This window comes from Sciurus vulgaris, assembly GCF_902686455.1.
Source record: "Sciurus vulgaris genome assembly, chromosome: 16".
Taxonomy (NCBI): domain Eukaryota; kingdom Metazoa; phylum Chordata; class Mammalia; order Rodentia; family Sciuridae; genus Sciurus; species Sciurus vulgaris.
This window is the reverse complement of record NC_136477.1, coordinates 21,121,550-21,137,181: the sequence shown is the minus strand read 5'-3', so window position 1 is coordinate 21,137,181 and position 15,632 is coordinate 21,121,550. Positions and strand designations below refer to the sequence as shown.

The following is a 15,632-nucleotide window of genomic DNA, read 5'->3' as shown; positions in this document are numbered from 1 at the left end:
GTAGATTCTGTTCATGATTTCTTACCGTCTTCTCTGTTTGGTCAACTTTGTTTTCAAGATTAAATATTTTATCTTCAATATCAGGTTCTGTCTTCCAGGTGTTCTATCCTATTGGTTATGCTTTCTATGGAGTTTTTAATTTGGTTTATTGTTTCCTTCATTTCAAAGATTTCTGTTTGTTTTTTTCCCAATAACTCTCTTTATTGAAATGATCTTTTGCTTCCTGTATTTGCTCTTTTAACTGTCGATTGATGCGATCATTCAATGCCTGCATTTGCTCTTTCATCTCCTTGTTTGCTTCCCTGATCGTTTTGATTATGTACATTCTGAATTCCCTTTCTGCCATTTCTTCTGCCATGCTGTCATTGGATTTTATTGCTATACCATCTAGGTTTGTTTGGGACATTTTCTTCCCTTGTTTTCTCATATTGTTCAGGTATCTACCCCTCTAATAGTGAAACTCTAGGATATTGCAGATTTCCTCTATTGACTAATATTGTCTCTGTAGATTTCCAATAACTCACCTCTTAGCCTTCAGTAGCCTGAAGTCTTGGAGGAACTTGATAATGCGGTGCTCCACTAGGAAGCTGGCCTCCTAGGGGTGGTAGCCTTCAGGTGGGTATATTCCCTGGTAGCTCTGAGTTGGTCCCGAGTCTCTCAATACCTCCTCTTCTTGGCTCCTGGGTCTTGTCAAAGGTTCTCTAGCCTCCTGTAGGTGTCTCAGGAAGGGAGTTGTCCTTCCGATGATGGTGGCCACGCCCTCAGGAGTAATTCAAAATGCCTGCACCAGCCTATAAAGAAGCTCTGGCTAATGGCGACAAACCTCGGCGTGGTGGTTGGGCGGGGTTGTTCAGTGATGGCGTCTGTCTTTGGCCTGGTGGTTGGGTGGGTTGGCTACCCACCGCCCAGCTCCGCAAGGCAGGCAGGTTGGGTGCCCGCCTGCTACCTCCACAATGCAAGTGGCCTGACTCACCCACCACCTCGCTCCACAACTGCAACCAACCAGTGATGGCACCAACGTAGGTGCAGGGGTCAGGCAGGGTCGCTCAGTTATGACATCTGTCCTTGGCCTGCTGGCTGAGCGGGATAGCTGCCCGCCACCTACTTCATATGACAGTTCTCCTTTTTGTCCGGCTTCCTTTCATTTATCATAATGTCTTCAGGGTTCTTCCATGCATAGAATGTGTCTCATTATGTATGTATTTATTTATTTATTTATTGGGGGGCGGGGTTTACTGGGGATTTTAACTCAGAGGGCGCTTTAGCACTGAGCCACATACCAGCCCTTTTTTTTTTTTTTCCCCTCCCCCTAGAGACAGAGTCTCGCTAAGTTGGTTAGGGCCTCACTAAGTTACTGAGGCTGGTCTCAAACTTGCAATCTTCCTGTGTCAGCCTCCCCAGTCACTGGGATCACAAGCATGCACTATCCTACCTGGCTCATTCTTCTTTTTATTTCCAATATGGATAATCCATCATATGGCTATACTTCATTTTAATCACCCACTAGTTGATGGACATTTGGGTTATTTCCACTTTACTATTATGAATAATACTGCTATGAATATTCATGCAGTTTTTTGTGTGGGCACATATTTTTATTTCCTTGAGCATATACCTAGGAGTGGAATTGCTGGGCCATGTAGGAACTATCTGGGGAACTACTAGACTGTTTCCAAAGCAGCTTCAAACACCAGCAGCACATGAGCATTCCAGTCCCTCCACATCCTTGCCAACACTCTCTCTCATCTGTCTTTCTGATCACAGTCATCTGAGTAGGTGTCAAGTGCTGTCTCACTGTGGTTTTGGTTTGCATTTTCTTTGTGGCTGATATTATCAAGCATCTTTTCATTTATTAATTGGCCATTTATTTATCCTCTTTGAAGAAATGCCTTTTCAGATCCTTTTGGCACATTTCAATAATTCTTCACATATTCTAGACATGTTCCTTGTCAGATATGTAACTTGTAAAAATGCTCTCCAGTTCTGGAGCTGTCTTTTTATTTTCTTGATGGTTCCCTTGGAAGTACAAAAGTTTGATGATGTCTAAATTGTTTATTTTTCTTTTATTGATTTTTGCTGTGGGTGTTAAAAAATAATTACCATTTACATGCATGTTTTCTTTGAAGAATTTTGTAGTTTTAGATCCCAATCCCAATGACCTAAGATGGGGGTCCAACTTCATTCTTTTGTACATGGTCATCTTACTTTTTTCGTATTCCCACACATATCTTACAAATGAGACTGCTTTCACCTCTTTATTTCCTGGTCTTCACTTAGTATTCTATCAGAAAATGTTTCTTTGGTGTTCCTCTCAGTACAGTTTTCTGTGTAATACAATGTTCCATATAACTTACTGATTCCCTTGCCTTCCTGAAGATGTTTCCCAGGGCTCTGTGTCCTCTTTAGACCTAACCTGGTCCCTCTCCAAGCCACTGCTGCACATCTGTCCTTCCAGCCCTTCCCTCTGTCTTCATTCTGTGAATGTCTCTGTTGGATGCCCTGTTTCCTGGATCCTGTGTCTGGTCTCTTTCTTCATCCTCCCATATCTCCTAAGAAAAGGGTACTGGGAAGAAGCTATTTTGCTTAGCATTTCTGGAAGCCTCTCCCCCTTTCTGCTCAGTCATTCTCTATACCTTATCACGACCATCTTCATGTGTTATGATCTGGGGTTTCAGGTATCTCCTGCTTTCACTGCAGATAGATTTTGTGTTTATTCTGTATGTTGGAGATAGTTTTCAGAAGGAAAAGGCAGGGGTGAGAACATCTTTACTCCACCATCTGGAAACCAGAAATGCTGCTGTCACTTGCTTAGGAGCAGGAGGAACATTTTCTCATGAGCCTGTTTAATCTTTTGGTTTTCCACTGGTGTGAAGTGTCTATTAATACCCTTCAAAGGACACGTTCTTCAACACTTAGTACCGAGCACAGAAGAGCTCACGCTCGCTTCTCTGAGATTCAGGTGGTTGGTGTCGCAGTTGACTAGCATGCAGAGGTCTGTTCTCATTTTCAGATTGCCTCACGACCGTCACGGCTGTCAACATGCTCACCCAGCAGGAGGTCCCTGTCGTTATCGCAGCCCAAGCTAACTTCGAAGGCTCTCTGGATTCAAAAATAGGTATGCAGCTATTAAAATGTCATCATAATAATATATTTCACAGGTTTAAGATCAAGGTACTTGCCTATTGCTGTCACTTGAAAGAGCTGTCAAGTCCATGATTCTTTGTAAAATGAAAACTTTTATTTATTTATTTTTTGCGTTTCTAGGATTGAAGCCAGGGCCTCACGCATGCCATGAGCTATAACCCCAACCCCTTACCCTCTCATTTAATCATCCCTTATTTAAGAACTACATTTGAAAACATAAGTGTGTCACAACTGGCCAATTGCTATTGAGAATAATAAAAAAATGTCCGCCCCACAGATCAAGAGTTAGTTGGTGAGATTTAGGCATGTGATGCAAGGAACAGTACAGCTTAGATGAAAATCCAACTCAAAACTGGCCGAACCGTCAGCAGGTGATGAGATGGGGGCTCCAAGCACACATGATCAACGTGGGCTGGGCTTTTGGTGAAGGCTTTGTGGAGGAGGTGAACTTGAGCTATTCAAGAAAGAATTGTGAAACAGCAGAAAAATTGGAGGCATATTTAGAACTGTAAATTGGATGTCCTTGGCAGCCTTACTCATTCGTGAGTGTTCTAAACTATCACCATGTAGCAGAAAGTCTGGGAATGAGCAAAGGACAGGAATCTAAAGACAGCTCTGTCCAAAATCTTCCCTTAGGGCAGGCTGCACATCTCTCTCCTGACTCTCCCCCAGTAGATTCCAACCAGTCTTCATAGTGCCAAAACCTTGCAGGGACAGTTATTTCCGTTCTGTTCTCCTAGCAGAAGAAATAGTGTTTCTTATTAAAATCACATTTTGCCCCTATAATGCCCAGATAGGTTTTTGATTAAGTGGTTCGAAGGGACATCAAACAAAAAAAGCAATACTAAGCCATCCAGGCCTTCCTCTTCTGACCACTTGAGCCTAGGAAGTGTATGTTGGGCAAGCAAATAACTCCATTACTCTTAAGCATTTTATAATTTAAAAATTCGTAATATGACCAGCCAGGATAAACAATAAAGGCAGCTCTTGTGAATATTTGGCATTTTCATATTTGTTTGTGTGGGATTTTGAGTTAAATCACTGATACAATGTGGAGAGCTCTAAAAGAAAAAAGTAGATTTTTTAGGCATGCATGGAAAATTGTTTTTCCTGTTGTCTTGATTTCCCACAGCTATATAGTTAACATTTTCTAAATGATTGCTTCTTGCCCTCTAAGAAGGACAGAGCAGAAACAAACAAGAGATAAGCGGTATTTTTGCTGTCCCACCTGCACTATTACAAGCAGTTCACATTCTACCCAGTTTCATATAACCAACATCAGGCCCCAGAGCATTCTTTATATGGCCAAATACATTTTGTGGTCACAGTGTCTCCTTTTGAACATTACTCCTTCTAACTCCTAACCCGACACATTGGAAAGCAGTAAATGACTTGTTTCCTGCTTGACCATGAATACATACATACATACATACATTCATACATACATACATTTATTTACTTATTTATTTATACATACATACATACATACATACATACATTCATACATACTGGGGATTGAACCCAGGGGTGCTCTGCCAGTGAGCTACGTCCTCAGCCCTTTTTTTATTTTGAAATCGGGTCTTGCTAAGTTCCCGAGGTTGGTTTTAGACTTGCAGTCCTCCTACCTCAGCCTCCCAGGTAGCTAGAATTACAGAATACACCACCACACCCTGCCCATGAACACTCTTCAATATTTGTTGCTCACTGTTTACCCTAACCCTTCAAATCACCCAACATTATTCACTTTCAGGTGCTTTCTGTCATAATCTCATCTGAAACAACACAGAACTTCCCAGAGCTTTCTGTGATTCCAAAGAGCCTTCCAACATGTCTCCCAAACATCAAATCCGCCTTCTAGGACAGTGTTCCAAGATCTGACTCAGCCTTCTGCCCCTTACCCTCAGTTTTTAGCATGAAGTATCAAATCCACAAATATGGAAGTTTCAACAGGTAGCTCTGTAACAGGGGTTCTCAACCAGGGACTCTGGACCTTTGGCAGTTTGGAAAATTGTCCCAACTACCAGTGCTACTCCTAAGAGCCAGGGATGCTGCTCACCATCCCACAATGGATAGAATAGCCCCCACATCAAAGTCCACAATGTCAGCAGTCCAGAGGTTGAACAACCCTCTGCCTGTAAAATCAACAACTGGGAAAACCTGTTCAGCATAGCTGAACCCAAAGCAGCAGGCCTTGGCCCCTCTGGTGAGTGACTTCCTTATGCTCAACTTGTTTCCTCAAGAACATATGTGGGTTGAAGAATACATTCTATTGAGAATGTACTTTTGCCTTACCTAGCTTTCATCTTCCTGAGTGGATTTTTCTGGGGTTCTAGGGAAAGGGAAATGCTGAAGAAGTAACTCTACTTACCAATTCTTTGTCACTGAGGAAATTTGAAGAAGAGGTTCCCCTAAATGCTCATTCATGTTTCACTGAAAAAAAAAAAAAATGACTATTTTAGGATGTACAACTATTTTTTAAAAAGAAACTAAGCAAAGGAAAATAATACTAACATGATAAACTGATCATGTTAGGATGTTAGAGTGTGTTCCATTCTTCCAGTGAATCTGATGCAGTTTTATGACTTCCACATTAAGTGAGATCATCTCCTTTAAGAAACTAAAGCCAGGTGTTGAAGGCATCAATTATTTTGTGATCTGGGGCGCTTGCAAAAGAGATGTTGTTTCTCCCCTAGGAATTCCCAGCACCAGCTTGGAGGACACCAACTTAGCCCAAACCCTGAGTCTGGCCTACTCTGCCGTCATTGAAACTTTGCCAGATGGCACAGAGAGACTGAGCAGCTCTGCCGAGGTTGGTGCCCTGTGGAACTTCTTCAAAAATCCTGACCTTGATATGAATTGCATGAGACATTTTCCTTCAGATGCAGATCACAGCCTGCCCTTTCACTTACCCTCACAGCTAACAGTATTGCAGCCCTGCTTTCCTATGGCAACAAAACACTGTTCTTCAAGATCTACAAGTTCATCAGCTCTAACTCCAACCTGACCCTTGAATACTGTGCTATCATGGGGGTCTTCTGCTTGAGAAGAATTTTTTCCAAGAAATCTGGTTTCTTGGAATGGGTGACTGAACTTGATTCTTCTCCCTGCGGAACATTTCTGTTGTCTCCAGGCTATTAACTTTGTTTCCAGCTGAAGTTTAACTCACTTATAGAAATGAACAGAGAAGTTCAGAGCTGGGTTCATTTGGTCAAGGTTAGCTCTTGCTGGAATGAGACAGCGAGCGGCACTTGAAGCTGTACATCTGGCCAGATTTGAGTCCAGCCTTAATGCCAAACCAAACCAAAAAGTGATGGGAGAGGTCAGGTCAGGGATGGGGGGAGTGGGAAGTGGCTTAGAGCAGCAGCCTTATGGTTTGACTGTGAGGGGTCCCCTGAAAGCCCTCGTGTTGATTCAGGAATGTTCGGAGGCAAAATGATTAGATTATGGGAGCAGTAACCAGATTGGTCCATCTGAATTTAAGTGGGCTGACTAGGTGGGACATGGCTAGAAGTGGTTCACTGTGAGTGCACCCTGGAAGGGTTCATCTTGTCTGCAGCCCCTTCCTCTCCCTCCCTCTACTTCCTGGCTGCTGTGACTGAAGCAGCACTCACCATGGTGTTCTGCCTCACCCTGGACCCAGTGCAGTAGACTGGGCCAGCCATGGACTAATCCTCTGGAGCCATGAGCCAAAATGAACTTCCCCTCCTCTAAGGTGTTCTTATTGATTATTTTGGTCACAACATGAAAAACTCCTTAACACAGTGAGCCTCAACATCATCTGCTGGCCTTATTAGAATGCAGATTGCCTGGCCCCACCCAGTCAAGAACTTGCATTTCCAGCCAATCTGTAGATGTTGCTGCTGCTGCTGCTGCTCCTGCTGGCTGTCCGGGGACCATATTTTGAAAATTACCAGCTTGAAACTGCTACTCAAAGTCTGGTCCCTGGACCAGAAGCATTGGCACCACTAATTAGAAATGTGGACACTCAGACCCCAATCTAGTCAAGTAAGATCTTTGTATGATTTTTATGCACACTACAGTTTGAGAGTACTGGCTTAGAGCACTCTTCATTAAACTTGACTGCACACTAGAAACACCTGGAAAGTGTTCTAAAACACTTAGGTCCCGCCCCAGAGATTCTGATGCAATGACTGTTGGTGATGAGGGCCTGAATTGGACATTAAGAGTGTTCAGAGATCTCCAGGCAATTCTGCTGTGAGGCGGAATCTGGGAACTACTGGCGTAACACAATGATTCCACATCTGGTCGTGTCTCTGAATCACTGGGGAGGTGCTTACTGGCCCCAACCTGGGTGATCCTGATCTAATCAGACCTAAATTTTCAGCTTTTACAGGTTCAGGATGTTTCACTGTCAATAGGATGTTTTATTTTTCTTTCTATGAATATGAGAATTATGGCCAGGTTGGTTTTTCCCCCCCTTTATAAGGAACAGCATCATTTTCTGATCTCATGTTTGTATCTTCACTTCATAGATTGCATCCCCAGACATGACTCACGCTCTAAGATCGTGAACCCTTCTTTACATCTTATTTGAGCAGGTCCTCTGGAGGTGGAAAAGAACCAAGCCAAGGTGTCTCTAAGGGACCTGGGCTCACCCTCTGCAGGGCAAGAGAGGGTCACCCACGGCCAAAATGAGGCTTCACTGCCCAGAGAAATACCCACTCCTTAATAGAGACTCTGAGCGTTAGTCGTACTTCTCGGCTTCTTTCACATAGTTTCAGGCGGCCTGTTGAATCCTCTCCTGGTTATCTAGGATAGAGGAATTTCTTCAGTGAATAGAAAGAGAGTGGATGGTCAAAAACCATTTCCTCCACAAGCTTCTGGATCATAAAGATAGTGGTACGTGGAGGATAGACTTTCAAGAAAGTTTTTAAACTACATCATAACTCTGTGGTAACGGGAGGACGGAGCATAAACTGTCCCCAGGCGCAGGTGCTTCCTTGGCAGAGAGCTCCGTACTTCAGGAAACCCATCAGACTGCTAATGAAAAGCACTGCTCTTGGTCAATGCTGCTGTATTTTCTTATTCTGTGTGTCTTATGACTATAAGCTCCGTGAGGGCATGGACAGACTATGTTTATCTTTGTGCCAAGGCCTAGCACAAGCCCAGCACATAGTAGGTACACATTATGTCTACTAAATCAATTCCAGTGCAACGGTCTGGTTGTTCACAAGTCCCACTGGCTCACTTTGTACGAACAGTTTTGCTCTCTGAAAAGTCAGTGAAACAGGAATTTCCCTTTTGTACTATTCCCGTTCAGCCCTGCTCTCTGTAAAATGGGAGCATTTAAATACAAAAGGTGTGGTCTGTTCCCTGAAGCCAGGGCACCAGGTGTGCGCTGACTACCTCTATAACATCAAATTTCTCTTCTGGATATCTTTCTCTCCAAGGGACGAGTTCTTAAAAATACATATTGTGCAATTCTTCGCTGGCAGCTGAATGCTGATATTTGATTATCTCTGTAGGTATCACAGGGTTCTGGAATAAGGAGAGCCACAGAACCAGGGCCAACTGGACTTAGTGGATATAGTGCCCAGTCCCGTAGTACTTTTAGAGGGTTTTTAAGTTCCTTTAAAATTTAAAGGGGAAAAAAATGAAATTTTAGGGTCAAAAATTATACTTGTCTATATCAGAGCAGTCATAAAATATGATTTTTAATATTATCTTAAGGAGGAAGGGACCCACAAAGACAAAAGCACCCAGGGCTCAGGAGAGTCCTAATGCGGCCCTGCACAGAACTGGTCCCTTGGGAGAGCCACACGTAAATATGGCAGTACGGGTTGGCAATGTGGGGGTGGTACCTTGTCTTATTCAGAGAAGATTATTCATCTGTCCTTTCCCTCTTAGTTCACAGGTATGACCCGGCAGGATGCCTTCCTGGCCCTGACTCAGAAAGCCCGAGGGAAGAGAGTGGGTGGATATGTGACAAGTGACAAACTGAAAGACTGGCTGATCTCGCGACAGCGGTACTGGGGCACACCGATCCCCATAGTCCACTGTGCAACTTGCGGCCCAGTGCCTGTGCCCCTGGAGGACTTGCCCGTGACTTTGCCCAACATCACATCTTTCACCAGCAAGGGAGGCTCCCCACTGGCTACAGCTTCAGAGTGGGTGAACTGCTCCTGCCCCCGGTAAGGAGCCAGCCCCCACAGCGGCCACTGCGCCTGTGACCCCAGTACCCTGCAGACCCCTCAGGGCCCCTTCTCTCTCCTGGTGCTAACTTGGCTCTCTTTTCCCATGACTTCCACCAGCCCGAATACCATAGGTCTTTTGGGACACTTGAGAGAAGGGTCTGGAATCTGGCTCAGCCACTGTGGTGGGTGCCTTCCCCTCTCCTTTGGAAGCAGCCATGTCAGTTAACATCTTTTCCAGAAACATCTGATGCAGGGGGTAAAAAAGCACAGATTTTCATCATATTTTTTATAAAGACCACTGTCTCCCATTTTATATTCCCAAGAGCTTGCTGGAAATAAGAGGATGTTTTCTCCCATGTCTGTGGTTTCCTTTCACCGCGGTGACAGTGATCTTATCCACAGTGGCAGAACGGGAGTGAAACCACCAGTGTGCTCAGGGCTTTGTCTCCGAGGCCCTGAGGTACCCCTGATTTCCCCTTTCCTCCTTTGGAAGTGGGATTGTTTTTCTATCGGTTCACAGGCATGTCTCAAGTGTGATTTTGATGGTGCCGAATCAGCCAGTTAAACAAATAAGTCGCAGATATCAAGCTCCTGTGTTTTCTTTCTTCCTTGTGGAGAAGCCATTTTTCTCTGCTCATGGACCATGATAGGGAGGTTTTAAAATAGTTTAGTCTTCTGCCAGAGGAGAACTGAGTTCCTGGTGGCAATCAGGTGGCCACATGGTGCCGGTGAAAGGCTCAGGCTGAGGAATTAGGCAGTAGTGGATTCAAGTCCTGGCTCTGCCTCTGAACTTGCTGTCTGGCCTTGGAAAAGTCGCCTGACTTCCCAGAGCCTTAGTTCCCGCTCGGGAATTAGAGTAACCTCCTCCAAGGGCTGTTCCGAGGACCAGAATGAACGCAGGTGAGGCTGCATCGAGGCACCTAGCAGGTGTTCTGTAGGTGGAAGCTTTACAGCTGTCCTCTGGGGCCTCACCCACGTGGTTTTGAAATTTGAAATGGAGCTTGTAGGCAGGAACATAGGAAGCCACAGGCCACCTTACGGTAGAAATGTAGACTCCCAAGCCAGGCAGTGTCACATGCCTGTAATCCCAGTGGCTAGGGAAGCTAAGGAAAGAGGATCACAAGTTCAGAGCCAGCCTCAGCCACTTAGTGTGGCCCTGTCTCAAAATAAAATATCCAAAGGCCTGGGGATGTGGCTCAGTGGTTAAGCACCCCTGGGTTCAACCCCCGGCACCAAAAAATAAATAAATAAATAAGTGAACTCTAGGAGGAAAATTGACACCCTCTTTGTTGATAAGCAGTAATGAAGGGCTTCCCGGCCAGAGCCTCCCTGGGACCTGAGTCCCCTCTTGTGTTTGGCTTGACCAAGGGCACCTCCTCTCAGTTTTCTCGATGGAGTGGCTTCTGGCACCTGGCTCTTTATTTAGTCCCACAGTCTCTGAACTTAGATATGTTCTTAAGAATTAGCATAGCATGGCCCTTGTGGGCCTTGGTGCTTCCCAGGAACCTCCATTCCTAGGACGGGACTGCATTTTGTTTTCAACCCTTCACGCTCTAAGATCTCACTTCTCTGTCTGCAACGCCAGGTTCTCTTCACCTTGCAGTAAGGAACCCATATTGGGCAGTAGTATGCTTATAAATGTGTAGCAGCCAGCTCACTGCCAGGGGCTTCTGATTTACAGTGTTTGCCAATTTCTGTGGTATCATACTCCCACCAGAGCTAATTTCAAGTGACCAAGTTGACGTCACTTGTCACAGAGCTGAGAGGAGATGCTGGTAATTGAGTCCCACAAGCTGGTACCAGCGGGCGCCAGCACACCACTGCCCTTGGGCTTTCCAAGGTAATTTATGGCCTCAGGTCGTCCAGGTGGATTTCTGCATTCTTCACCCTGGAGCAGAAATAGAAAAAAATCCCAAGTTCCATTTTTTAGCACGTCTCACTACTTTAGGTTTTCAATTTCTCTTCGTGCATTGATTTGCTTCAGACGCATCATAAAGTAGGCGGTGGCTGAAGGCAGTCTTGACATGCCTGAAATAGAAGTCAGTGCACAAAAGAGACAATCCCACCTTGTCCTTTCAAATGATGAGATTTTTGTACTGGGTTAAATTCAGAGAAGTGAAGAAGAAGGCTTTTAATTGTGGAAGATTGAAATTTTTATTCTATAAATTCCCTTAAAACATCATGTACTGTACAATCCAAAAAGAGAGGCTTCTCTGAATTGTCTTTTTATGATGTGGCATTATTCTTATGACATTTTAAATTCATCCTCATTGTCATGACTTTCTCAAAAGCTGGTGGAAGACTGCATTAAAATTTAAAAAGAAACCAAGCGATGAACCTCATTTATTTCTTAGGTGCCAGGGAGCAGCTGAAAGAGAGACAGACACCATGGATACCTTTGTTGACTCTGCTTGGTACTACTTCCGATTCACAGACCCTCAGAATCCTCACAGGTAATGCCCCTGCTCTGGTCAGTTTGGGTCCTCCAGCAAGCAAACGCCAAGATGGAGTTACATGTGCAAGAGATCCGCTGGGGGAAATGCCCATGCGGGATAAAGGGGAGAGGAGCGGAGTAGGCAAGGAGAGCCCTTAGCCACCAGCAGGTGACAGGTGCAGAAGGAGGAGCAGAGGGAAGGAGCATAGCTGAGAGGGGAAGACCACAGCGCAACCCTGAGAGCTTCAAGGCTGCTGGGAAGCCCAAGCAACTTGTCCATCTCAGAGTCCCAGGCAGGCAGAAATGGCTCTGCTCTAGTGCCTCCCTCTTACCTCCTGGGAGCTGCTGGGAGAGCAAGGGCTGGCACGAAAACTGGAGTGATTGAAGCTTCCGCAGCCCATCGTGTGGGACAACCGTGCTCCTAAAAGCAGGTTCTCTTGTACTGGGAGGTGCAGCTCAGTGATAGAGTGCTTGCTTAGGATGCCTGAGGCCCTGGGTTCCATCCCTGGCACTGGAAAACAAACAAGCAGGTTCTCTTAAAGTGTATTAAACTATTAAATTAGGTTATACACAGCCAAGTAAATCCCAAGTACAAGACAAATAAAAGACCAAAATAGAAAGGAAGGCTATCATGAGGCCTGCCTTGTAGGACATTGCATTTATATGATGATAAGAATGCAGTGTTATGTATTTAACTAGAAATAATGATGCAACTATACAGAGGGTGGGGTCAGGAGTGTGAAAGAGCTAGGCAGCATCTCCTGTTATCACATATAGTCATTAGATAATTTCCCAAGTAGGCAAATCAACAAAGAATATAAACCCATTTTAAAAATAATTGCCAGAAGAAACAACTAAGAATTCATAGTAGCTCAGGGAGAGACCTGGGTGGGGGCATTGGGACTGGACACCGCTGTTCTTCTTGATAAACCTTTCAATACTATATGATTCTTTAGCTGTGTTTATGTTTCTTTGACACACAAAAGAAAGAAAGAAAAGAAAAGAAACAGCAAAAAAATGAAGGGAAAGAGCACTTGGTAACAAGGCAAAAAAAAAAAAAAAAAAAAAGAACGGGAGCTAAAGAAAACTATTCCAGACCTCAGGAAAAAATATAAACACTCTGCTTAAAAGGACCTTGCCAGATTGCTCTGGTCCTTGGTAGAAATATTCTGGAACCCTAAATTCTACATATAAAAATGCCCCTTTATTAGTTGTAAAATCATGTACTTCTGGAGAGACGGACGCTCCAGTCCTCCCCCACCATCATCCTAACCTGCAGAATTATGATTCTGTCATTGGATTTCATTTCAGAAATGAGTAGGATCCAAAGTAAATAATCCCCTGCAAAGGTAGAAAGGTCATAGCAACTCCTGAGGCTGTGAGTCACCAGGTGGCCCGTCTAACCCACAGAAGGGCTCCTCTCCTGGGCCTTCCTCCCAGGAGGGGTCTCATTTGGTACATCCTGGACTTCGGAGCCCCTCCCTTGTGAATAGCACAGTGCACTTCATTTCCCTCCCCGCTGTTGCGTTCAGCAGCCTCTGGCTTGAGATCCCCTACGATGCTTTCCTGTGTGCATCATAAATTCTCTCTACAGCTATTTTTGTCGTTTCATATCTTAATTCTTCCCAAACTTGTTTTTGAACTAAATACCATCTTTCACTTTCCTTTCTTTACCATCACCTGCATTAGCAGTTGGGTTTCTGTAGGGAACCATTTTTCACCAAAAAAAAAATTGTTTTTTTCCTAATGTACCAAATGCCAGCATAGTAAGTGGAGGTGAGAGACCAAGCTTTGCTAAGATGCAGACGTGTGCTGGTGGGCCAGGCCTCCACCTGCGAGCTCCTGCTTCCAGCTTGAGCTGGAGCTGCCGTCTCCCTGCAGAGAAAGTATCTAGAGATGTGGGGGGAGAGTTCACAAATGCATGAAGCCATGGAGCACAAATCTTCCAAAGGCAAAGGGTCACTTGATTGACTGACCTCAAGGGAGGGGCCAGCGTCCCTCTTTCCCAAGGGTCCCTGCAGAACAGAGGGAAATGGAGTTTCTCTTCCTCCCCACGCCCATCAGGGCCAGGAGTATGAGGAAGCCTGTCTTTCAGTGTCTGCGCTGTAGTGGAACATGGTAGGTAAGAGAGTCATTGAGCTATTTTCTGACGATTTTATCCTAAATAGGCTTCATCGCATTCAGTAAGCCATGTACAGGCTCTTGCTGACTGTTTCAAAGCTACTTTAAAAAATAAGGTTGAGGGGGCTGGGTTGTGGCTCAGTGGTAGAGCACTTGCCTAGCACTTGTGAGGCACTGGGTTCAAGCCTTAGCACCACATAAAAATAAATACTGATACTGTATCCATCTACAACTAAAAGTATTAAAAAAAAAAAAAATAAGGTTGAATTTCTGTTTTAAAATGAACATTTAGTATCTCAATGTCAGTCTGCATTGTAAATGCCACACTGCCCTCTATGGGTAAGAACTCAGAAATCTCGATTGTCTAATCATAATAAAAACTAAAATAAATGTAGATATTCAAACGTGCATCACACTGAGATGCCATTTTTTTTTGCTGCTGTTTTTCTCTTATTCTCATTTTATATGAAAACTGCATTTTAAAAAATGTGTCAGTGATGTCTTCTGTAGCTGTTGTAAATTTCCAAAGTTAGCACTGATCTGACTTTTTTCTCCTTTATTACATAAGCCTTTCTCTTATTCTTAAAAGAAAATTACTGTTTTTCCCTGACACAATTCATTTCAGAGCATATGCAATTCACAACAGTTCTAATTTATGCAGTACTGTGAGCAGGTTTTTTTAAATGCCCATTTCTCTTTCTTCCAGCCCTTTTAGCTCAGTACTGGCAGATTACTGGATGCCTGTGGACCTGTACATCGGAGGGAAGGAGCATGCTGTCATGCACTTGTTCTATGCAAGATTCTTCAGTCATTTCTGTCATGATCAAAAAATGGTCAAACACAGGTGAGCATTTATACTCATTCCGCTAAAGAATTAGTTCACGAAGAGCAACTTGAAGCAGGTGTCACCTGTTCAGAAGCAAGGCCAATGTATGTGGCAGAAAAATTCTATTTTTCAAGTGTACTCCAGAGGCCATTGTCAGCCTTAAGAGTTTGAGGTGCGTGTATACCTGTTGCTTAATAGTTCTGGCTCACACAAATCTAGCCTTCATTGCGTCTCTGCTTAAGTGAGTTAGGTAATTGAGACTTACTTGTGAGGCAGAGAAAAGTAGGCCCCATGGTACATGGCCTTTTCTGGCATCTCATGTGAGGTCACGCTTATCATCTCCGGCCTCTGTACAAGCTTTCTTTCTAAGCTTGGCTGAATCCTGCCTTAATATGCCACGATGATGAGTGTATGTGTTGGAGTGGAAAATAGAGAATCACACTGTAAATGCACTGATAATTTTTTTCCTGTTAGTCTATAACCTTCCTCATGTTCATAAGACATAAGTGTGCGCTTTCCCCCCATGAAATAGATCATATATATATGTGATATATATATCTATATTTACATATATATATTTTTAGTATTTAGTATATTATATAATTGAAAAAGTAAAATGAACACCCATGCCCCATTGCTTGGTTTAAGAAGTAGAGTATTACTATCACCTCAGAATGCCCTGGCACCCTCTCCAGTCCCATCAGCCCTCTTCCCACACCACCACCCTTCCTCCAGCTAACACCCTGCCTTTTTTATTTATTTTCTTTGTAAACTTATCACTACTGTATATATATTTAAACAATACATGTTATTTGGTTTCTCCGCATTTGAACTGTATAGAATCATATTTCTCCTATTCTGTATTGCTTTCTTTGCCCAACATTTTTTGAGTCAGTGCTGCTTTTTTTGGTTTGGGTTGGGTTTTTTTCAGAATATTGGGGATTGAACCCTG

At 43.9% G+C, this 15,632-nt stretch overlaps 1 protein-coding gene and 1 long non-coding RNA gene across 6 annotated transcripts in view; one reads left to right on the top strand and one right to left on the bottom strand.

Annotated features, from left to right (window-relative positions):
• The window catches only part of LARS2 (leucyl-tRNA synthetase 2, mitochondrial), a 146,494-nt gene that overhangs the window by 90,184 nt on the left and 40,678 nt on the right, over positions 1 to 15,632 (top strand). For all 4 annotated transcript variants that reach the window (XM_079115451.1, XM_079115450.1, XM_079115453.1 and 1 more), the window contains exons 10-14: positions 3,011 to 3,115; positions 5,838 to 5,953; positions 9,013 to 9,296; positions 11,654 to 11,752; positions 14,561 to 14,698. In XM_079115451.1, the coding sequence (XP_078971577.1) occupies positions 3,011 to 3,115; positions 5,838 to 5,953; positions 9,013 to 9,296; positions 11,654 to 11,752; positions 14,561 to 14,698 (742 nt within the window). The remainder of the gene's footprint in view (positions 1 to 3,010; positions 3,116 to 5,837; positions 5,954 to 9,012; positions 9,297 to 11,653; positions 11,753 to 14,560; positions 14,699 to 15,632) is intronic.
• Positions 9,309 to 15,632, bottom strand: part of LOC306646781 — a 39,770-nt gene continuing 33,446 nt past the window's right edge. For both annotated transcript variants that reach the window (XR_013759961.1, XR_013759962.1), the window contains 2 exons: positions 12,066 to 12,244; positions 9,309 to 11,187 (listed from right to left, as the gene is read on the bottom strand). This is a non-coding gene — a long non-coding RNA (uncharacterized lncRNA). The remainder of the gene's footprint in view (positions 11,188 to 12,065; positions 12,245 to 15,632) is intronic.